The sequence below is a fragment of the Bombus huntii genome, chromosome 3, assembly GCF_024542735.1.
Source record: "Bombus huntii isolate Logan2020A chromosome 3, iyBomHunt1.1, whole genome shotgun sequence".
NCBI classification, from domain to species: Eukaryota; Metazoa; Arthropoda; class Insecta; order Hymenoptera; family Apidae; genus Bombus; species Bombus huntii.
Window position 1 is genome coordinate 2,342,584 of NC_066240.1, and position 24,648 is coordinate 2,367,231.

At 32.3% G+C, this 24,648-nt stretch overlaps 4 protein-coding genes and 1 long non-coding RNA gene across 11 annotated transcripts; 3 read left to right on the forward strand and 2 right to left on the reverse strand.

The window, feature by feature from the left end:
• Positions 1-710: 710 nt before the first annotated feature.
• Positions 711-10,986, forward strand: LOC126863370 (prohormone-2-like). Its single transcript, XM_050613460.1, has 9 exons — positions 711-1,623; positions 3,299-3,416; positions 3,488-3,583; positions 3,669-3,801; positions 3,898-4,113; positions 6,831-6,932; positions 7,015-7,097; positions 7,178-7,425; positions 7,568-10,986. The coding sequence occupies exons 2-9, from the start codon at positions 3,302-3,304 to the stop codon at positions 7,652-7,654; spliced, it is 1,080 nt and encodes a 359-aa protein (XP_050469417.1). The 5' UTR covers positions 711-1,623; positions 3,299-3,301; the 3' UTR covers positions 7,655-10,986.
• LOC126863385 (uncharacterized) lies at positions 4,123-14,241 on the reverse strand. Of its 3 annotated transcripts, none has more exons than XR_007688831.1 (3): positions 14,231-14,241; positions 11,931-14,198; positions 4,123-5,039 (listed from the first exon to the last, which is right to left on the reverse strand). It is a non-coding gene; the product is annotated as an uncharacterized LOC126863385 (long non-coding RNA). The 3 variants fall into 3 exon arrangements; XR_007688833.1 differs by lacking the exon at positions 14,231-14,241 and having other exon boundaries at positions 11,931-12,876; positions 14,040-14,222; XR_007688832.1 differs by lacking the exons at positions 11,931-14,198; positions 14,231-14,241 and adding an exon at positions 5,591-6,824.
• A 281-nt stretch (positions 14,242-14,522) lies between these two features.
• LOC126863374 (mediator of RNA polymerase II transcription subunit 19) lies at positions 14,523-16,659 on the forward strand. Of its 3 annotated transcripts, none has more exons than XM_050613468.1 (5): positions 14,523-14,705; positions 14,825-15,055; positions 15,153-15,309; positions 15,404-15,503; positions 15,596-16,659. In XM_050613468.1, the coding sequence occupies exons 2-5, from the start codon at positions 14,869-14,871 to the stop codon at positions 15,878-15,880; spliced, it is 729 nt and encodes a 242-aa protein (XP_050469425.1). In that variant the 5' UTR covers positions 14,523-14,705; positions 14,825-14,868; the 3' UTR covers positions 15,881-16,659. The 3 variants fall into 3 exon arrangements, with proteins under 3 accessions (XP_050469425.1, XP_050469427.1, XP_050469424.1); XM_050613470.1 differs by having other exon boundaries at positions 14,523-14,691; XM_050613467.1 differs by having other exon boundaries at positions 14,523-15,055.
• A 229-nt stretch (positions 16,660-16,888) lies between these two features.
• LOC126863369 (RNA-binding protein cabeza-like) lies at positions 16,889-22,246 on the forward strand. Of its 3 annotated transcripts, none has more exons than XM_050613456.1 (8): positions 16,889-17,056; positions 17,843-18,202; positions 18,299-18,371; positions 19,424-19,455; positions 20,940-21,073; positions 21,162-21,508; positions 21,598-21,855; positions 21,939-22,246. In XM_050613456.1, the coding sequence occupies exons 1-8, from the start codon at positions 17,044-17,046 to the stop codon at positions 21,976-21,978; spliced, it is 1,257 nt and encodes a 418-aa protein (XP_050469413.1). In that variant the 5' UTR covers positions 16,889-17,043; the 3' UTR covers positions 21,979-22,246. The 3 variants fall into 3 exon arrangements, with proteins under 3 accessions (XP_050469413.1, XP_050469414.1, XP_050469415.1); XM_050613457.1 differs by having other exon boundaries at positions 19,427-19,455; XM_050613458.1 differs by lacking the exons at positions 16,889-17,056; positions 19,424-19,455 and having other exon boundaries at positions 17,864-18,202.
• A 57-nt stretch (positions 22,247-22,303) lies between these two features.
• Positions 22,304-24,639, reverse strand: LOC126863375 (probable Bax inhibitor 1). The gene is made up of 4 exons (XM_050613471.1): positions 24,452-24,639; positions 23,465-23,766; positions 23,008-23,333; positions 22,304-22,653 (listed from the first exon to the last, which is right to left on the reverse strand). Exons 1-4 carry the CDS (start codon positions 24,496-24,498, stop codon positions 22,618-22,620), a joined length of 711 nt encoding a protein of 236 aa, XP_050469428.1. The 5' UTR covers positions 24,499-24,639; the 3' UTR covers positions 22,304-22,617.
• Between the last annotated feature and the right edge of the window lie 9 nt (positions 24,640-24,648).

Genomic DNA, 24,648 nt, shown 5'->3' on the forward strand with positions numbered 1-24,648 from the left:
ATTGTATCACCACAAACGTTGTTAGTTGGCTAGAAATCCGACCAGGTGAGTTATACTTGTTTTTGTGCAACTACTTCAATTCGCGCAAGCGTGCAGCCGATTCTTTGGAAATAGGTCAATTACTGGGGTACGTAGTGCGCTAGGATGCGTCGTATTTCAAGTTGAATACTTTGCTAAAGCGGTTGTTTCCGAGAATTTGCCGACTCTTCTTGGAGAGTTATGGCTAAGTACATAATTCCGTGCTGCTGCTCTCTTCTTTGTCCACTTGTTGTTGCTATCTGTTTTCTGAAACGATGGCAACGAACAAATTAAAAGAGGACAGATTAAAATATTATGCACCCAACTTGAATGGATTTCCATTTTCTTCTAGAGTAATAAGAATAATTTCTTCCTCCTCGTCAAACACGTCAAATTCTTGATTATTCATGAGAAAATTACATCTTGACAAGATGAAGAAAACATGACAGAATTCAAGAGCGCCTTGACTAAGGATATGACATCGTAAATATTTCAAAAATCTTCATCGATGATAAATACTTCGTCGCAAGAACATGTGAACGTCAGCATGACGCTGAGGAGAAGAGAAGAAAATTTCGCACTTCGGTTGAGCTCTCTTCTCGTTCCCAACCCTCCCTCTTTCTATCATACGCCATGGAAAATATGTGTGGGCGTTGGGTGCTCGTGGGCGTTATACGATGGCGTAGGCGTTTGGCCTGTTGCGGGGGCTGAAGAAAAGTGGCCGGGGACTGAATACGGAAAACGGTGCTACAATTCCTCCTGTACAGCCCACCACTCCACCGCTTGCGTTCGAGAGACAAAAGAAAGTACGGATTTGCGACGAGGACCAAGAAAAAACGATCCACGATATTGCTCGGAAAATATTCTTCCTTCAAAGATCGAATGAATTTCGGTCACAACATTGACTTTGAGAGAACACGTTCTATTTAAGAAGGATTATGCCTCATCCTGCTTTCCTCAATGAAAGCTAAATATCCCTGTTGTGTAAAACTATCTTCACCTGTTTATGTACTGCTATAAACAACGTAAAAAATTTACTAAATCATCCTATCATAAAAGTTCCCTAAATAAAACTTCCTTAAAATCTAGAACACATTATACGACGCCGGTTTTATTAAGTAGAATTAGGCTTAATCGAAACAAGATGCCACCGAAAAATTACTAGAAGACTTCTCCTCTTTAAATGGCGAATTCTGAAGATAATACACGGCCAAGATGTGACATAAGAGACGATTTCAAGGATAGCCTGAGGATCTGGTCAGGTCATCGCGTGGGCAGACGTATTTTGTGGCACAATGGCAGTGTGTACATGTTCCGCGTAGAATGTCCATATAACCGTGCGCGTGTGCACGTCATATCACTTCGTAGAGACGCGGTAGGGGTTGCTTTCAGGGTAGGGGTGCTCGCCCACCAAGGTGGGGGTGGTTGATCGACCGTACCCTCTGCCAGTTTTCTAGTCGTCCTGCTCAGCCTCGACGTTCATTCTACGTTGATCAGCCGAACTCACTAGTTCCCTGCATCTTTTGGAGAAACGCTCCCGTAAGAAGAAATCTGAGAAGACTGACCAGAAACCTAGAACGAAGAGAATAGTCGACGTTAAGTAAGGTGAAGGAACCTATCTTTCAATTGTTACATCTGGCCCTTTCGAATACTAATATTTTTGCTTGAAATATGAATTACGACAGTGATCCTTCGATCGATTTAATTGGCCAACTTTCGTAAGATAAAGACCCGCTAAAATTGTACGGGTATAAATAGGAGGGTAAGAATAGAGATTGTTCGATCACGACGATTTCTTATCAGCGATATAATTATATTTCCTCGAACTTTAGTTCTAAAGATAAAAAATTAATCTGATTCAAAGTTTCATTAGAATTTTGTTTCATACACGCGTACATTTAATAGCTTTAATTTGAAGACATCTTTAAATTATAACATGTTTGAAACGGGTCTATAATTTTTAGTGTTAGATTGTTTGTTAAAAATTCGTGAAAATTGTTAAAACATATTTTATCGAGGCAAGTAATATTAATACCATACATGCGTCTGGATTTGTCAATGAAAGCACAGTCAATGAAATGTATTTTTAATTGCGAGTTGCATAGACGCGTATACAAACGCGATAAATGACTATAGTATTTCTAGACGCAACAAGTGTGCGATTTCTGGGTCTACTATATCCGGTTTAACTTTATTTCCTGGCCAGATTTAATTGCTCAATACTATCACTAGCATCATATCACAAACTCTTTTTTGCATTTATTAAGCTTAGAGAATAATTATCACAGAATATATGATATTTTTTAAAACGAAGATAACAAAGATGAAACGTAAAAATAATACAAACGAGTGAATTTTTCATGTAATGTTTACATTACATATGTACATATATATGATTAAAACATCCTTTTGAACTTTGACATTTCAAACTAATGGAATGTCTATAACGAATAGTTGATTATGAGTCATGAGCTTCGAAGCTACCACTGCCTTTGCTGAGATTTAGTTAATTGCATATCTAATTAGCGAAAACTCTCGTGTATCGACGTAAGCTAATTGCGTGTATGTTGGAAAGTACATGTAATTGAATTATCAGTGTTATTTGTTAAGACTATAGAGATTCCAGAATCTGTTTTGGAGTGAGATTCCAGTTCACTTCCCACGAAATATACTAATAAACGATAAATTACAATTAATTCTACTTCACGCAACCGATTCACGTTTGTTCTTCAGACTGCTGTCAAATTTAATTTATTTTTCGCTATTAAGAAATTTATTATTTTCTCAAAATTGTGAAAAATTAGATACTATTATTTGCAGTAGAATGTAATTTAAATTGTTACTTTAACGGAAAAAATAGTAAATCATCGACTATTCTTCAAGAGAAAGACTTATCATCTTTATCTTCACGAAATCATACAAACATTTACAATTTCCTATCGAACTTCCGACATGTATGCCCGTTAATTTTTTACGTGCAATGGAAATAGATTCCTGACATTTCGCATTATGTGACATTTAAGCTTCTTTCATAGTGACCTGCTATCTTCATTTACTTCAGCTTGTAAGGGGTGTAAACTTCGATCTGTACAAGAAGAGAAGACTTTATAGCAACCATACTTCTTCTAACTGCACCCTTAATCAATTTCACATTTGATTAAAGGGTCAATAAACTTTTGCTCATAATCAATAAAGAAATCTTTGATTTCATCTTTTTAATAAATCTCACAGATTAGTTAACCAAAGTTTAAGTCAATAATGGACCAATCAATTTTTTCAGATCATGTGTGACTGGGTGTGGTTACTAACTCTATATTCCCTCTTCGTGGTAGCACAACCTTTGCCAACGAATCTGGCAGAGGATGCAAAGAAGACTGAACAAACAATGAGACCAAAACGTAAAGCATACTATGTTTTCTGTAGTTTACAACACGATTAATGATTTGTTTACTAAACGTTTTGGTTTCAGCTAAACGGGCACAGGAAATGTTGATGTACGGCAACCAACAGAATCGTCAGCCGGAGAATAAACCAAGCTCATCTTATTCGTCTACCGTGGAAAAGAGTAAGTATAAGTAATGAGTAACCATTTTCAATTATCTTTAACACCTTGTAACTATTTTAATTTATAATTAATCTTTTAATCCAAGGAACTCTAGCTGCATCAGGACTAGGTGGATTGAAAGCAGCCCTTACCGAGAAAGAAAAACCATCTCATTCTAATGCACCTAACAACGCTCTCTACGACCGTGATTCCTTTTCTCCATTTGATAGAAACTACGAGTTGGTATTCTCAATAAATTAAAATAGTTCATTTTTTAAATTTCACATCAAAGTGAGTATTAACTAATGTATAACTTATTTCTGTTTCTGTTTCAGCGGATATGGAAAAATCCTGATGAACGAATTTGGATATGACATGCCTCAATGGGATGTTCCGTCGTACTCTCGTTACTACTTGAACGATGATCGTCGGAAGAGATCCGAGAAATCAACAGTCACCGGATCTACCACCATGAAACCGTCCACGACCACTTCCTTCCAGTCTCCAACATCTTCTACTCAGCAATCTATGCAGGTGCAAGTAAAGAGAAGGTGAGTCAATCGTATTAATTTTTTTATTGTTATTATTAAACGGAAAAAAAGAAAATAAAGGAAAAAGTAGAAAATTATAAAAGGAATTTACTAAACAATTTAAATCTGATTGATCGATTGTTCGATCAATTGTCATACTATCTACTTCCTTCAATCAGTTTAGAATTTCGTCAAGTTGTGAATATCGTTTACGAGACATTTATATCATATTGCTTCTATTGTTTGACGATTGCGTTCCACACAGATGAGATTAGGATGTGTTAGGGCGAATTCACCTGTAGAACAAGCTGCCTTGGGCAGAGTGAATCGACTCGGTAACCAGTCTGTAATTCCCACCCCTGCGAGAACTCACCCTTCCCGCCCTCTTGCTCGGAACATCCCTCTTTTTCTTCGACGTTTCTTCTGAATGGGGATGAGAGGGCTGGCGAGGGCGTTGCCCTCGGCAGAAACGGCGGTGGACTTGACGACCAAGCCGGTTCAATACGACTTCGAGAAGCTGTCGTTATCGAAGTTGATCTGCAGAGCATATAGGATTGGTTTTCTCCTGCCTTGATCTACAATAATTTTTAGCCTATAACAAAAAACTATATATACACATAAAATAGTATAGAATAATTGTAAAATATAAACACGATATTTTTCTTTCTTTTTTGTACGTTTCTTCTCTTTAACAACAGACTATATATATATACATTCGATAGTATAAGGAACCTCTAGATGTTCCGATTCAAATCGGAAGTCGATAGTTTCGTAACGAAGGCTATCGATGGTATTTATAGCGTTTACATAGAATCGTCATCGTTAAGTAAGTGACGTAGACGACGACGCTGTACGATACGTCATAGAATGATCAATTACTTTGAAGCTCCTTACGTCAAACTTTTATTTTTACTCTCAAACGTAGTTACAAGTGTGACTCGCCTGACCTGTAAATAAATGTCACAGGTCACTTTGTGCACATGTACGCTAATACATTTATGGTCGAGCTAATTTCCATTACATAGAAAAAATGATTTAAAAGTAGGCAATTCTGTAGATTGAGCGTAATTCTAATATTTGACTATAAGTTGTTTCTCTACTTTTTAGCATAAAAGATGGCTTTTACGACCAATTGGTTCTTGGTAATAAGATTTTGTTATCGGGCTTAATAATTCTATATCAATTCCCTTGGTTGTCAAGGCATCAAAGGAAAAAGGAGGAATAATTTGCAGGTATTGCGAAATCAATGTGACAGAACGCAGCAATGTTCACTCTATTGTATATATAGCACATTTTAAATATTGTACTTGAGTTACATTTCAGCAATAGAAAAAGATACAAAAATTCGATATTAAATATTAATTAATTTATATTTACATTAATAAGGGGAAAAGTTAGTAAAGTATAAAGATTATATCGTTAGCGAATTTTATATATCTCTATGATATAATTGAATTAATTAAAATTTGCAAACGATAATCGAAGTAACGAACTTAACGGTTGCAAGAACTAATAACGTAGTATGTACATATAGTACGAAGAAAAAGTTATCCTCGAAAAAAGTTTTACATGTCCCACAAAGTGATCGCGTCAGCTGAAAAATTTTCCAATAAACTGCTCACGTTCACGAGAACGTGCGAACTCTCTCACAGCGATGTACGTACACGTATTATATGCACAGTTTGGCGCAGTCATCGAGACGTTCGATACTTGTGACGCAATAGGGTAGCTTTCCAAGGGTTGGGTCCACGAAAAGTTGAATGGAACCAGCCAGTAAAACTAGGTCAGACTTGACTATTACTTGACATATCGCTAGCCAATCAGCTGACGAGAATAGGCTCCTAGTTAGCGCCGACTCCATGAGGTGCAGTAATTCACGGAGTTTGCCCGGAATTTATATTCAACCAACTAAATACAAACTAGATTCAACTTAACAATAGATACTATTGTTATCGGAAACTCGAAAAATAAAAGTTCAGGTTTTGGATATGCAAAATATGGAACCTAGAATCATTAACTTTCGACCAGATGTCCACGAATCATTTTATTTCTTTCGTCCTTTTCCATAGATCAATTAAAATTTCGAATTAATTAATCGAAATCAATTATTTTTAACGTTATGGTTTGTTTGATCTATATCTTTTTCTGTTCAATCTCCCGCCATGTTAAAAAAGGTATTCACGATACATTTCGAACAGTTTCCCTGTTCTTTGTTTATCTTACATGAATGTATAATACCAAAGAAGTAAGTGGAAAAGCTGAATGAAACCACCTGACGAGTCAAGTCGTTTTGGCATATGGCCAACCAATCAGCTGATGATATTAGCCGGTTTCGTCATATCGATCATCCACAACAGAGGATGTACCAAGCATGCTCGGCGGACCTGACCTAGGACAAATCCTATCAGCGCAAACGCGTGCAATGCAATCTCCTCGTCGCGTCGTATTGGCGGCTCAGTATCGTCCTTTTGTTTGCCAGTTTTTTCCATTCAACGTACCTCGCGTACTGATCCTCAATGATACTGTGCACGCATGATTGCATTACATGCAATAAATGCGCTTTAAACTCAACCTCCATAGAAAATCGATATTGTTCAGAAATACGAGTCTCGAATGACTGCTAGATTATCCGAATATCAAGGAGAACTCTATCCGAAGATATATATATATATATATGATTTTACAAATTAATTTTTTTTTATTTAAATATGTTTCAAACATGAATGTTGGATTTTCAGCGTCCCGATTTATCAGGAACCACGATTTAAGAGAGAATTGGATATTGACCCGCAAGATGTTTTAACACTCCTCTCCCTCTGGGAAAATGAACGCCACAAGCGGTAATAATAATATACATATGTGCCATTAACTGTAAACAATAGAAGTATCCTGGGTTTTAATTCAATTAAAATATCTTCACAGAAACTGGCATAAATATATGAACGATGAATATGAAAATGTAGACGATGAAGACAACCTTCTTGAAGAAGAAGATCCTCGAAACAGTAAGTCAAAAATATTTTAAAATTGAATGTATTGATATTGTTTTTATATGTTTAACATTCTGAATTATAACTTTGCAAAGTCATTCCTTGGATGGATTCTTCGGCGTATCCCCCTCGACATTACAGCGTAGAGTCTTTATCACCGGCAGATATTGGAATCGTTCGTACTCATCCATCCAGCTATTACGAACAATACGAGAATCAGTACGGGCAACAATATGATGCGAGTTCTCAATACGGCAGTCCTCAGTTTGGTTTGGTTTATCCTCAACAGACTTACTATAATACCCCCGAGAAAAGGTTTATGGTCTCCAGGAAACGCTCGCAGGTAATACATCCGATGAACTCTAGAAACAATTCATTAATCTACAAATAAATGATCCTGAGAAATATAAAGTATATTTAACTTATAATAAAATTTCTAAAATTCTTCGATTTAGAATCGTATTGGTATTTCATTCGATTTACAGACGTACGATCCTTACTCCAGCGCAGCTCAGTTTCAAATAAATCCCCAATCACGGGGATACCCATACCAACACCATCTCATCTACTAAATCGATATCAACTCGACGAACAGCAACAAAATTAACACGAAACTATCGAGAATGTATTTGAAGAAAGTGAAAGATCCTATCGATAAAACGCGGAAAGAGGGTAACGAACTGATGTTTTCGGACTCATGTATACGCAAAGAGGAACCAGACAAAAATTTTTGGCTTTCTTGGCAAATGTTCCCTCTCTGACGTCTTCTTCATTTGACTATTCTGTCTTTATTATGAACACAGCGGTACGTGCTTGAGAAAGACTACACTTATTTTAACAAATACGGTGCTCAGAAAGACTATTCATAGTTTACAAGAGTCTGCTGAAGAGACAATAGTTCTTTTGATTAACTTCTTAATCGTGTGGTCACCAATCATCGAAATGAGTAACGAAGAAAAATTTGAGTAATATTTTTTCAACATCTTTCGAAATCCTTCAAAAGTATTAAGAGAAGCCGATGGATATAGAAGCGTCTTTGGTTTCAGTGTACTCTTGTATTTTTCCGCAGAAAACGATGAAACTTTAAGGCGCAAGAAAAAGGCACAGTCCGCGCGATGACTGAAATCGTTGAAAATAATCGTAGTTACTCGAATCAAATTACCCTCAAACTTGGTTCATGACTTTTCTGACTGATTAAAAAGAGAGAAAGACGACGAATAGTTTTTTTCATGAATTAGCTCGAAGATAGTCGTAGCACAAGATCTGATAGATAAACATAGTGGGTATGAGAAAATGATTAATATGAAATGAAAAGATGAAACGGTATTTTACTTCTAATTCGGTGACCTAGAGAAAGGTAGATGATTTCTTAGCAAAATTTAGAGCGAAAGATGATGCTGAAAATATTTTATAACTTTCTCATTACGTTTCACATCTACGGATATGTATATCTTGTTATAAATATATATACATATACCTATAATATGTTGAGAAAAAATGAACAAAGTAACTGAAGTTCGATCAAGCTTGTTTATACCACTATTATATATTTCAACCCCTTAATTTACTTTGCAAGAGGCAAGAGATAAATGTTAAAGGTACACAAATACATGAAATATTGAAGCACGGTGTATATTGAGTACTGCAAATATCAATTTGAATCCAATGAAATCGTCGGTATTTAGAGTTATAACAACATATCTTCTACTGGATTCATATCTTATATTCAACGTGCCGACATGACCGATAATTCTCAATCCCCCCTTACTTTAAACATGATCGTCAATTAATTTTTCTAACCGTGTACAAAATACATAATCGCAACATTTATCGTCAGTGAAGTATTGATGAGTGTCAATGCATATTTCAATGATATTCACTTCTATGGCTGACTAAATAACTTTCGAAAATAAAAATTTCACGACTCGATTGTAATCCTCGATGATTATCGTTTCCAGTTGTTTGACAAACATTATTGTTGAATGATACTAATAATTTCTATTACGAGTTGGCATTAATAGAAAGCAATCACGTTAACAATGTCTTATCGTAAAAGTATTTGCAAATTCAACAAAAATTAAAAGAAGATAAAATTGTGAGATTTATCGAGTGCGTGAAATTTTTGATTCTCGTCCTCTGCTGCGAATGTAAAGTGTAAAGCACCGTTATACCGATAATCCATCGTCTTACCATTGTCAGAAAAAATAAAAAAAGAAAAATACAGAAAGGTAAAAAAAAAAGAAAAGAGAAAGAAAAAAGTATATAAATATATCTATACAAACTACACCGAGTGACATCTAACGTTTTTGTCGATCGAACCAAACACGGCCTTCCATAGAGCAAACGTTCCGAGGAGACTGAGTAATTTTTCCTTTTCGTTCCTTGTTGTTTGATCAGTATATGCTTGAAACGCGTATATAATAATATAACATATGATATTGTAACGGTAGGAAAAAGGAAAATCTAACGGATGACTGACCGATCAATTGGACGCGTGACGATCGGCACGAAGAAAATCTTTTGTGCTATATATTTTTGACGATCGTTTAGCATGTAATTAGAATTACGTAGACTAAGTAATACCAAGAGGGAATGATTCAGTATTTACTACTTATTAACATGTAATTAATGTTATAGATAATGAAAAGTATCGATTATATATTGTGTATGATTAAAGGAGTGTAAATCAATCGGGTTTGGGTTTGGGTTTCATTGATACGCCGTAATGTTTCGTAATCGAACAAGGTATTTACTTGAGAAATTAAACATTTTAACGGATAATTGTTTGAAAAATATCTCCAGATACTATATTCTGTGCTATTTTACAGCTACAACTTTTCTTCTCTTGTTGAAACAAATTTATTATCTTGAAACTCTATTAAACTGTAAAACATTAGAGTCGCGAGATTTTTCGTAATAAAAAAAAGAGGAAATAAAATTAGAATTATTTACTTTGTAATGTGACTGCTATCTTGACAAATTAAGAAAAAAAAAGAAGGAAATTTCGTTTTATTTTTGTGATGCCTATACTGAATCGTGTAATGATACTATATTCTTACTACAAATTAATCTTCAGACACCATATCTTTTTACAATAAGAATAACGAACTGTTAAACGTCGACGCTAGAATAGTATCGATAGTATTATTACACTGAACACGGAACCATTCCTGAAGTGGCTTTTAAAGTCGACGAAATAAAAAGACAAAACGATTTAATATCGGCCAAAAAATCTGTTCAATTGTTACTGTGCGGCATCAAAATGATGATCATTCCTAAAATTTTTCTTGTATTTAAACTATTTTTAATGCATATTCCGATCTAACGCATAAGAAGAAGAAATAAAGAAGCGATATTTTAATGGCAAATTAAAAAAATTGTCGAGATCTACTGAACTTCTTGTTAATCTTATAGAAACATATTCTAGCATCTTGAACTGTAATATTAACGTTTAAAGAAAAAAATATTATAAAAAAAATATTTTTGCTTGTGACAAATTTATTATAAAATTGGACATCGTGATAGAAAGATGATAATGATAACATTCGAGTAAATTATAGCAGCGTGTATTTCGGAAACAGTCGCGAAATTTTACGAAAGATTTTTTCAACGTTAACGATATGCCACCGATTGCTAATCGACTATGCAAATTATTGTAACTGAATAAAACGAAACTGTGTGTCAGCTATGTTACTTTAAAATGGATATTATATACATATTATATTATAAAACTTCATATCGACATTCAATTATATGTACCTACGTGTGCATTTTTAAATCAAAAAGTTATATCATTCGGCGTCATAAGTATTTTTCAAACCCATGGTGCTTTTGATTGAACAATAACGCATTATTGTAATTAAATTAAATCATAAAAAATAACAAAAAAAAATAAATAAATAACTATATTCTACTTATAAGCGCATTCATCCTGGAATATTGTTTTATCTGCCCTTCTTTATTTAACCCATTCATGCTCAATGTTTCACATACAACATTGAACTTTAACAAGTTATTAATTAACTAAATGATAAATATATTAGTTTTTAGCAAAATTAGTCTTAAATCTTGGTATATTATGCTTTCTTCTCAGAAGCATAAAAAGATATATTACTTTTAAGGTGAATCTTTTGAATCTTGAAGTTGAAGGGCCGAATCTTTCTTTGAAGAGCTAAATCTTCATAAAATTATATTTTTAATATTCATATTTTACTTCAAATTCTCACTTGTCCAATTCTCATTTTACACATTCACTTCTCGTTTTTTTAACTCATACATTCACAATAAATTGTAAAACTATCCAGGAAATATCCACATCATCGTGTGATACTCTTCATATATTTCCCTTTATAATTATTGAAAATTACTAAGCTACTATTCTAAAAATTGTATAGATAAAAGAAATTTCTACTGGGTGTTTCACAGGTCAAAAAAATTTGATCCTCAAAGAATAACTGACCAAAATATTTGATTTCTGGTAAGGTACTGAAGAATGATGAACTGTTAAAAATGTCCCAAACATAAATTGTGCTTAAGATTTGAATTCTTATATCTCCAATGACATCATACTAAGAACAGTTATTACCATGTATATACTTTAACGCTCTATTTTTACGTTACATGTCCTTGCTAAATATTGTTATCGTGATGCTCCTCGTGTACATTGTATAATTAGAAATATGTAGAAACAGATGCCTGACGAGTCGCGCAGCGATACAGCTGCGATATCACTGCGACATAGCATGGCATCGCAACAGTCTATTACACAATTACCATAGACATAGGAATATATGCCCATAACGAGATTATGTACTTAGAAACATACATATCTGCTATCTACATACTTACCTGTGACGTTACAACGGTGTCGTGTCACTCGTGTGCATCGTGTCATGAACAGATCTACGATCGGGTCTACATCTTTTGTTTTATTTGTGCTAATATTAACCTTTAAATTCTTTTGAGCATCGTCGAATAAATATTATAATAAATGAGTAAGCGACGTCGTATCGTAATAGTCAATTCTGCAAGTTGGCCAAAATCGATAAACGACAATGTTAGAAATAATTACTAGTTTATACCATTCGTCAGGTGCACATGGCAAGAGAAGCGCTCTCTCAAATATAAAAATTCTTAACCACCAATTTTAATTAATAGAGAGTACGGTTAGATGCATCTAATATTAATTTTATAAATGGTTTTATTTAGCATGCAGATGTCAATTGTAGAAGACATGATTAACTCGTTTGGATATTGCGGTCATAATGACACAGAACTTATTCAATTGCTTTGCAATCACCCATTAACATTGAAGCAGAAACAATAGATGGTTAGTTAATCGTTAAACCGAATTGATATTTCGTATTATAAAAAATATTCATTATAGATATCAATTTGCTAGACAATTACTTTACAAAAAAACTATTCAGATTTTTCTTATTCTACTTTTTTTAATTTATATTATGATTATGCATTAATAAATACACTACTAATTTAAATTAATAATCTAAAATTGGTTAAAAAAAATTACATATACATATATATGTATATATTTCTATACAGGATTAACATTCCTTCACAAAGCTGCTTTTCTTAGATATAAAAATGCAATTGAGAAGTTATTTCAAAATAATGCTGTAATATAATTTAGGTAGATATCCTTTGCATTATGCTGCTCTTTGAAAGGATATTAAAAGTGCTTCCCTATTATTAAGAAATGGTGCACTTGTAAATATTTATGATGTCTTTTATGAAAGCCCTTTGTATACTAGTGTCATATGAAGATCTTCCCTTCCTATGATTAAATTATTAATATTGCGTGAGTACAATGAGTAAATTAGGGATAAATGAGTACAATCGATTTAAAGGTATTCATAAAATTGATGGAATCAAATTTCTTCACAGAACTATTGTTTCATTCATGCTAAATCAAATCAAATTTCATTAGGTTTATTTCTTAAAGCTACTTTCTGTACATGAAAGGTATAGGATATAGAAATACTTGGTTTTCTATTTCGAAAAATTGCAGATACAACAGATTTTATGGGTTTACACAAGCCGTTATATATATCACCTATGACAGAAAATATGAAATTGATTACGTTAGTAACTGTGAAAATAAAATATTTATATAACATTTTTAAATTAAGTTTTAAATTTTGAAATTATACAGTTATCTTATTGAGAAGTGAGCAAATCAAATCGGAAAAACAGAGCCGGTCATATACCAATGGATGTAACTTTAATGTATCGTAATATTAATATTGCACAATTAATACAAAACTTACTTTCAGAAGAATTAAAAATACACAGAATACTAACCATCAATTTTATAAAGAATTTTATGAACGATTAGATTTATCTATAGATGATTATGTAAACATAACCTTACTATTGTTCACTTATATACAACAGTAATTTAAATAAATTTATGTGAGTAAAATATGAAATAAATTCTGTACCACATAACGTACATTATATAACATACATCTTTAATTTTTCACAATTATAGAAAAAGAAAAGATACCAATCAGAAATATACTGAAAAAATATATCGAAAGAAAATGTTTTACATGCATATACTCTTCAAATATTTCTTTAAAAATCAAAGTGACATGAATAAAAAGATATACGAAAAGGACAAAAATAAGTACAAATAAAGCATATAAATTTATAATTTTTTTTACTAAACTTTAATTATATAGTACTTTAATTTTGTCGAACTTTTTAATCATGTAATTTATGATAAGTTTCCTTTGCATATAGTTTCTTATCTATATACATAAATACTCTGTATATGTTTGATTTAGGAACAACTGTGTACAGAGTATAGATTTTTGGGTGTATTATATCATGTATGAATATGAGAAAATAAAAAATAAAAAATGTTTGAACAGAACAGTGCTTCGATAATAAATGAAGATGAAAGAAATAGTTTATTAAGGTTAGCGAGGATACCTGGAGAAATGATGAATTTAGACAAATTAGCACACATAAGTTTATCTGTAATGTTTACATCAGTATATGCATAATTAAGTATTGTAATAGCATAAAACCTTGATTAACTTTTTCTTTGAAAACTAAAAATATGGATCTTCGTTACAAATGATAATAATTCTGTTCTATACATACTGTGTTAGAACATAGACTAGGAATAAAATAGACTTAACACCCAATTCATTTTTGTGTTGTATACTTCAGGGGTTTAGGACTGTCTTATCGTTCTAATGTAATTTTCGGCGTTATTGATTCAATGTAGAATGAAATTACATTTATAATCGAACATTGAAACGAAATTTTAATATGAAATTATAAATAACATATACGATAGAATACTAAAACTTTCAATTTTTTGCATGATCGGTATTTCAGAACATGAGACATGAAGTCTCGTAGTCTCATATGATATCACGTCTATTCTGTCCTTAGTCAATGGTAAGAAACCAAATAAGTAATGAGACAAGATGCTAATAAAACTATCACTTAGCGTCTTATTTAGTTTATGGAAGAGTAGATTGCGGTGATAATTCAAACGTGTAATGTTACTACACGTATTTTGTACAATTGAGTTAAAGAAAATTAGAAGAACATTAAACATATTGTAGACTTAGTATGTGATTTGTAGTATGTGTTCATTGTACATTTTATGATAGTAATCAGTTGTTTGAATCTTTTAGTATACAGTGTAAATATATATCGGTTCACCAAAGAAAATTTTAACTATCATTAATGCTCTCTACTAGGGCCTATTAATTATAGTGAAGCTGTCATGAAGTAAAATTAAAGGATGATGATGGGCGATCAGTTTCGTAGCAAAGTGGAACAATACTCACCAAAGTCATCACCCAGGGGTGCACGATCCCCTGTTGTTTCACGTCAAGATTCAACAGGGACTCTTAAGACAACCATTTCCCTGGGTAAAAATCCTTCCATTGTACACAGTGGGCCATTTTACTTGATGAAGGAACCCCCAGGTACATCAACATTTTGTTTCGATATGTTTTAAACAATTAGAAATCATAACAATTATAATCATAAACAAATATATAATTCTTTATTAAAATTTTCTAGGAGAAAGTGAACTCACTGGGGCAACAAATTTAATGACCTATTATGGACTAGAACATTCTTATAGCAAATTTAGTGGGAAAAAATTAAAAGAACAACTTTCATCGTTTCTTCCAAATTTACCTGGAATTATAGACAGACCTGGTCATTTGGATAATAGGTACACCTATATACCTTAATATAATTTTGTATGTATCATATTAGACAATATATTTCATATACTCTATAATCATTATTGTAACTTCATATTTCAGTTCATTAAGATCTGTAATTGAAAAGCCTCCAATAGGAGGGAAAGATTTAATACCACTAACCAGTGTTCAGTTAGCTGGTTTTCGTTTACATCCTGGTCCTGTAAGTAAATGCAATTATATTATAACAAAAAAGTTAATTAAGTAATTAAAATATTCAAATAACAAGCATAAAAAGCTTATATATTTTTGTAGCTACCGGAGCAATATCGTTATGTTAATCAAGCTCCACAAAGAAAACACAAAAATAAACATAAAAAACATAAACATAAACCAGGAGAAGTACCTAGTGGTCAAGAGGCAACAGCAACAGATATTGGCGGTTCAGATACCCATGAGAAAAAGCATAAAAAACAAAAACGCCACGATGAAGAGAAAGAAGCTAGAAAAAAGCGTAAGAAAGAGAAAAAGAGAAAAAAACAAAAACACAGCCCTGAATATAGTGGTGGTTTAACGCCATCTCAGCATTCCAATTCGTGATCTTCAATTTCACCTTTTCTGTTTATATCTAACATTTGATTTAACATCACAATTTTTGTAGAAACAATTAAATTTATCTTTCTCATTAAGAATAACATACATGTATAGGTAATTATCATATAGAATATAAGTTATGGACATATTATTTTTGATCAAGGAATTTTTCGATTATTATGAAGTTATACATACTATAAAATCTATTTCCATTATTCGTGCTTTTCAAAATATGATATCTGATTTTTGATAATAAAACTTTAGTCTTTTTTTTACCGTGTTTAAAGATGTAAAATTGTTTCCTTAGAAGATTGTATACTATTAGTATGTACCATAGAATCAATGATGTAGGAACGTATTTATATTTACATATTATAGGTACGAGACATACATGTTGCAACATATACTGTTTGATTCATTGAGTCTATCAATTTTTCACAAGCAAAAGTTAATTTCAGCAATAGCCGTTTTGATAAAAAAACGGCAATTCCTTATAAATATTGATAAATCATAAGGTATAAACATGGACGAATTAGTAGTATGAAAATATTGGTGTATTATTGTTGATGTAAATATTATATATATATTAAGGCAGCATTAAGCATAAATATTATATATAAGAAGGCAGCAGTAATGTTACTGTATTAAATATGTTTTTTATGATGATTCTTAAAATGTTATCAAGTTTGTTCAAAAACAAAACTAAAATCATGCATTGTATTGAGAATTTAAGATATATGTAGCATTATGATACGAAATTAATAAAAAAAATCATGAAATATAAAGATGTCTATTCTTTATCTTCTTTCCCTTATGAAATTTTTTGGCAAAATATTAAAATTATTTGTGAAACATCTTTCACAAATTAGTTTTGGCAATATTACATTGGTAATTAAATATTATTTGCTATATAACAGTACATAATTTCAAAGAATTTGTAAATAATACTACTATAGTCAACTAACAGTTTAAAATTCAACTCAGTAGCAACGCCATCTATTACAGAAAACTTCCGGTTGATATAGCCAATATCCGGTAATGGGACGCTAAATTCTACCATTGTACCATTGAGCGAAGACCGTTCAGATTCGTTGTTGGAAAATCGCTTCATTCCCGCCATTACGTGCTTTTTGTACTGTGTAGCAATTTGATCGCTGGAGGAAAGCACGATGACGGACACTCGTAAGTGAAAAAACCTCAAATTTTTACATTAAAACCTGTAATTCTCTTTACAATAGCAGAAAATTGGTTTTTTATCAACCTAGGAGGATACTTTTCAATAAGAAATTTCTTGAGTAGTGCGTGCTACTATAATTTGTTATATTGCCACGTTTAAAGCTCCTTCTACTATTTTATCTAATTTATAATGCGTTATTAAACTATTATTCGAAACTATATTTAAATATAAGTAATTGTATACAATTATGTAAAATGATGGGCTAGGATACAAATTTTAACGACCCTGATTTTCTGACTCCGTACATTTTCGCGTAAACTTATCGATCGGCATCCCAAGCGTCTCGTCCTACTTTTTTACTCCATTTTGTATAATTTGATATTTAAATGCCATTCTTATAATATATGTATCTTATATATAATAGCTAAATTTTTGTAATATTTCATCACAATTTGCATTATCCCGCGTATTTTTGTTCAACCCATAATGAAGTATGATTTATACCGCTAGCACCATGAATAAATTTTCGTTCATGCTATAATTATAATTATATTTTTAAGTTATGGAAGTAAGAATTACATTTGTTTCAAAGCACACATTTACTAATAGAAAAAAGTCAAATATAAAAAAATTTAACTAATGAAATGATATATGATAAGAATAAATCTGAACTTTGAAATATAATTTTTAATTTAAATTTTTCGCGTCATATTAATTAAAGTTTAATACAACAATTAAAGATTTCTATCAAATTCTACAATGACGCTTAATTTTTTTTATATGTGCCCTAGAGTATTCGAATTACCAACAACAGGGATACAATCAGTACAGTCAGCCACCACCTTCTGGTGGTCAGGATACTTCGTATCCACCACCTTCTAGCAGTGGTGGTGGTGGTGGTGGCTACAATCAATATAGTCAACCACCACCAAGTAGTGGAAGCAATTATGGCAGCGGTTACAACAGTTACAATTCCAGCGGTGGCCAAGACTACAATCAATCACAAAATCAAAACAGTTACCCAAATAGTTATGGCAGCGGAGGTGGCTCTGGAAATGGTAGCAGTGGCAATTATAGTGGCAGTTATGGTCATGGAGGTGGAGGCAGTGGAGGCTATAATCGTAATAGTTCTGGTGGAGGCTATGGTGGAGGTATTTTAAATATTATGACTAATTTAAATGTAATGTAACTTTTACTTTGAAGATATGATTTGTTATATATGTATATATATATGTTTATGTACATAGGTCAAGGAGGAGGTGGTGGCAGTAGATATGGAGATCGCGGGGGATACAGTGACCGCTCTGGCGGTAGCTACAAGTAAGTTTATTTCTTGTATTTTTTATATATACATATATAATGAAGCGAAAAAAATATAAGACCAATAAAAAAAAAAAGTTGAATTATATATCAACAATATTAATCAATGAAGAGGTAAATACATTCATTGAAGTTAACAAGGTATGAAATGAAATTCTTATGACAGTAATGAAAACTTGTTGTCTCTTTGCAAATGGCTTTATGCCCATTGGGCGTTAATATGTTTGAAGTGTGCCTACAGGTTTAACACAGGTATAACTGGTAAAGGTATAAACAGGTTGTATATGACAAATGACGTAAGATGGTTATAATGTCTGGTACATACTGATTTATATTACATTAAGTGATAATATGATGTGTATACATAATGGTTTTGTATTGATTATACCTGTAAAGCGGTTTATACTGCCACTGGGGCCACTGTTGTCTGAATAGTACTACTTAGGGTTATCGACTAGACAATCAAAAGACGCCTAAAGTTTCATATAACAGAGAGATTGCAGTTTATATAATAGAAATAGTATTATTATATAAGTTGGAGTTTTATTGAATATATTGGTATTTCTTTAATATATTTTGTCTATTTTTCGTAATAGGATATTAATGTTGTACTAACATCACAGTTGTTTACCCAATGTAATTCATAATTTTTTATTCCCATCTTTACTCTACTGATTTTATTATATATATGCTTCAAATATTAATTAATACGTAGTAATCTCTGTCAGTACTCAGATAGAAGATTCATGTACATTTGACGCAAATAGGATAATCTCTTACGCAGGATTGTCCTGACCAATTTATATCTCGCAAAGTTATTAATAACAGCTATGCAGAAAAAGAACACGATTTTTGCATGCCGGACGTAACGGACTAACATGACGATATACGGGACTTATCTGTAGTTTTAAGTAATATAGTGACCACCGACATTTAGACAGTAGGTACATCAAGAAGAGAGGTGGCGAGCAGCATTTGATTCGCCATGCATCGATCGATCGATCAGTCTGTCCATGAGTCAACTCATTGGTATATCTGCTTCTGTGTTTTAGCAGTGGCGGTGGCCGTGGTGGTTATAACAAAGGTAAATGCACCAGACTGTCTGTACTGGTCTGGTGCTATTCAAGCTTTCACTCTAATATTTAAAATCTAAATACTCGGTTACTCGTATTATATGAAAGGGCTGCTATGCAACATTGATAGGGATTCATTTTCTCTGGTAATTAACACTCTGCCAGAATTCAGCAATCTAGTTTTAAAAAAGGTGTAAAAATACGTGATGATATTTTTTACTGCAGCATCATAAAGACTGCGTTGATCACCAATTGCTTTTTCAGTAAATATGTGTTAATTTTTTATGCGCTTCTACATATTATAATATTTATAACAAGAGCAGGTAACGTTATTTTTTATTTAAAAGGTTACACACACTTAATTATACTAATTTGAAATACAAATGCGCTATGCGCTTGGCACATTAAGTTTCATATGTGTATGTATAAAAACGACCATCTTTATGTACGAGTTGTTTTACATAAAAAGAAACATTTAGAGGTATAAAATCTTTACCCTTAATCAGCACTTGTGCTGCTTACACTCCAATATCTTAATATTTTAAAATATAACTCAGGATAATATTAAGCAAATATAAAAGGCAGCTGGTGAATTAAATATCTACCTATCCCTAATTAATCAAGGCTTCCCAAAAATACAATATAGGGAAATGGTAAGAATAAAAATAATGTTGCAGCCCTTTTGTATGTTAAGCTGCAACCTTGTGTTCTCTACATATTGTTATATGCTACTAAGAATGTTAGGCCAATGAGTACTAATACTTTTGTTACTGCACGGGTCGAACAGAAAAAAAAGCCTTTGAATTGATAATTTTATACAAGGTATTGAAGACATAATAATATGTATATCAAATAATAGAGGTGTAATAAATGAACAAATTAAGAAAGCTTAAGTGTTGTCATGGGATATCACTTATTAGTAGGCAAGACAAAATTTATGTATCCTGAAACAAAAACTAATGTCAAAGTAATTGTATGTTTTTAAACATACATAAATTACAAAGTTTTTGGTATATAATAATAGAAAAGAAGTTTCTTTTCACTTGGAAACACTATTTGTGGGTAATGGTCATTAAAGAAAGTAAGAGTTATTACATTTTCATTGTTACAATAAGTAATAACTTCTAAATATATTGGTAATACTACAAGAAGAAAGAGGAACAAAGTATTTAATTGCTTAAAATAATAGTGCTTAAGTTTACTTACCATTTTAAAATTATCTTAAATATGAAATGTGGATACATTAGGGAGAGGTATTTATATGGGATTTTCTTATAATATAAAAAAAAGCATACTAGATTAAAATTCCAAATGGTTTGCAAAATTTCATTCCTCCAAGGTGTACTGTGTTATTAGTTGTTTTTAACCCGATACAAAAGTTTTCCACTTGTTAGCTTAGACTTGAGTAGGTTTAGGGACAGTAGATTTGCAAGTATTATTCCTTACTTCAAGGAGTACTATGCTAGGTGAAATGTTAACTCCTATCAAATTACAGGGGGCTACGGTGACCGCGGTGGTGGCAACGATGGGATGGTTACACAAGAAGATACTATTTTTGTATCTGGTATGGATCCTTCAATTTCAGAAGAAGAAATTTGTCAACACTTTGGAGCCATTGGTATTATCAAGGTAAGTCACTATATACAAATAATGATAGTAATCACAAAGTATATTATATAAATAAACATTTAACCTTAATATCTTTCAATGTGTACAGAATGACAAGCGGACAGGAAAACCCAAAGTGTGGATGTACAAAGATAAAAACACTGGTAAATCGAAAGGCGAAGCTACCGTGACTTACGATGATCAGAACGCTGCGCGTTCTGCGATAGACTGGTTTGATGGAAAAGAATTTAAAGGTCGAACTATAAAAGTACAAATTGCCCAGCACAAGAGCAGTTGGCAAGGTAATCGTAGTGGTGGAAGTCGTGGTGGAGGTGGTCGAGGTCGTGGAAGTGGTGGTTTTGGGAGCCGTGGAGGTGGTGGTGACAGAGATGATCATCATCGTGGTGGTGGTGGTGATGATAGACGTGATGGAGGTGGTCGTGGAGGAGATTGGAGGTACGGTTTCACTTTATCTATATAATGATATATATATAGTCTACTATAAATTAAATATTTTATAAATTTGTTTTATATTGTTTAAATAGGTGTCCCAATCCAGAATGTGGTAATACAAACTTTGCTTGGAGGGACCAGTGTAACCTCTGCAAAAGTCTAAAACCAGAAGGTGCTGGTAGTAGCAGTGGGGGTGGAAGAGGAAATCGTGGTGGAGATCGAGGTGGTCGAGGAGGCTTCAGAAGTGACAGAGGTGGTCGAGGTGGAGATAGGGGTGGTCGAGGAGGTTTCCGCGGTGGAGACAGGGGTGGAAGGGGCGGACGAGGTGGTCCAATGAGAGGCGGTGGAGGGTTGGTTCCTATAATTATTTAGTTGTACTAGATGTGTCATTGAAAATAACAAATTGTCATTCATTTTTCTTGTGTCATTTCAGCCGAGGAGACAGAGATAGGGATCGTCAGCGCCCTTACTAAATGTAATTTATAAAGTGATTGATAAATAAATCACTTATTGACGTACTGTACACAATTTGTACACAATCTTAATGTATGTAAATTTGTCATAAGACAGAAATCATGTGTTACACTTCATTATCATCGATTTGTTTTCTCGAACATTTTTTATATATTCACAACAATCGATGTGTGACGTGTAATTTTTGTTTTATATACGTATGTAAATGATCATCATATGTGTAAAGTTACATTTTAATAAATAAGACTTCAATTCTCTAACACTAAATCTTATATTATTTTTTGTATTTACAAATACCATTTTTAAACATAAAAAAAGACTAGGGACGCTGGGAAATTTTGTTTATTGAAAGATAAAAATATAGTACAATAAATTTATGTCTATTTATGTATACATGTATATAAACCTAATAAATAATTGGAAAAAGAAATGATAACTAAGTAATTTGAAACAAATACATTGCGTTTTTATGGCGAACGTATGCCTAAAAATTTTACGATGTAATGAATAAGCTGTATTATTTTAATTCATATTATCATAGTAAATATACGTTTTACATATGGATAGATAGGATGAAGACGTCTAGTTCATGGATTTACTTGAATGGTATGATATCTTACAGCTTCCTTTGCTCTCATTTAATCTCTGCGTTTACGTTGATCTTTTAATATCTCCTATAATGGAGTAAAAGAATAATAAGTATTAGTTCACATTCATTTCATCACAGCAACCCACACTTATTACATACTAGGAAATTTACATTGTACATAGTCATTGTGTTCTTAACTATTCTATCTCTATTAGTTTGTATATTGAGTTCAAAGTTTATGAAGATTAATATGTTTGTGATGAGTTAGGACTTAAAAGAATTGAATATTTGTTGTTTTCTAAGTAGAATTTTCATAAATTTGTATTCTTTGTACCAGTAAGATATATTAATTATATTTTTTTGCAAAATGGAATTAGAACAGTTAAGAATTAGGATGTCATATAGAATAATATTTGTATATATTGTTTCTAACTTTTACCTTCTGTGTAAGGATTATGAGGAGGTGACGGAAAATGTTGACGAAATCTACAAATAGATCTAGAGAATGTAGAATGAAATCTTTGCTACCCATGTGGTATTTTTCAATAATCAATTGTGTATCATAAATAACAAAACCACACATTAAAAACAGTCCAATATATAAATAGGCTTGGTAGAAAATGGTCCAACGTAAAAATAGATTGACAAATGAAAACAAAACCATAATATTCAGCAAGCTAATTAAGGTACCACCAAGATATAACCAACGTCCTCTTTCAGCCAAAAGGGAGGAAATACTGAATGATACAAATATAACAATTGTTCCTGAAAAAATAATCATGTTAAACATTGATACAGTTTAATGGTATGGTTCAATAACCATAACATGATATCACAATATGTAATAATAATAATAGATACATTTTCAAAGATAAATTTAAATAACAATAACTTACCAATCAGTGCAGTTACTATAACAGTTGGATTGACACTCATAACCAATTGAAGTAAAGGACCCAGACCAAGCCCAGAAAAGAATGCAAATCCCAGGAGATAGCTAAGTCGTAACTTTTGATTTTTTCCATTGTCTGGTGTATTAATTAAAGTAAAAAGCAGACCCAATGTACCAAGAGTCGTTAACAAATTGGCTCGCAAGAGCTCTGAGAACATGTGAATGTAAACTCCTCCAGCAGCTGATAGCATTGACATGGACAGACATCCATAGACATTTTTCAAGTGTTGCCTAACTGGGGGTTCCCTGCAATCATAAATCTTTATCACATTTTCTACATATTTGGGAATCCTTTGTAAGGAAAATGAAAAATTTTATAAATACATCAAGTATAGTCTTAGACTTTGGTCTTAGGTGATAGGGTGTGGTATTAAGATTATAGCAATAGCTAAAATTAATAGTTTAAATGAGATTTAAGAAACGAATAAAAGGTGTAAAAGAAAATAAAGTTCAAGACGATTCGTAAAGAAAAGTATAATTATAACTTTACAAAGACATTCACGCTCGATGTACTTACTTACTCGTAACACGTCATACATACTATGCTCGCAAAAAAAAGTTTCACTACATGAAATATTCACATTAATGAAGTTCTCGAATATACATACATGTTTGAAGGTCACACAACATACCAGTAACGTAGATAAGAGAAAAACGCATATCACGATAAATAATTTTATTCAAAAGTGCGTCGCAAAAAAGATACAGTCGATTTTTATAAAACGAAACGTTTCTTTAACGACTTCCTAGTTACATCATCGTAAATCAATGTATTTTAGAAATCGCGATATAAATGTAATAATAATGAAAAATCAATAGGAAGGAAAATATTAAAGTAAAAATTATAGAAAAGTAAATCTGAGAAAAATATCTTCTCGATAGAAATGTTCATAGTTCGACAAAAAATATTCAACAGAAAAGATATACGTACAATTTCTTAGTGAAAGAGTTCACAAATGTGTTCAATACTGCTGCCATAATTTCGTTGCTTTACAAATACACCGTAATAAGACACAATTCGTTAAATGCTGTTGTTTTCCAACTAATGTACTTGTACAAATCGAGAATAATCATAAACCCTTGAAGTAGACTCCGCTTCGTGGACACGTCAGTGATACTTCTGTGCGT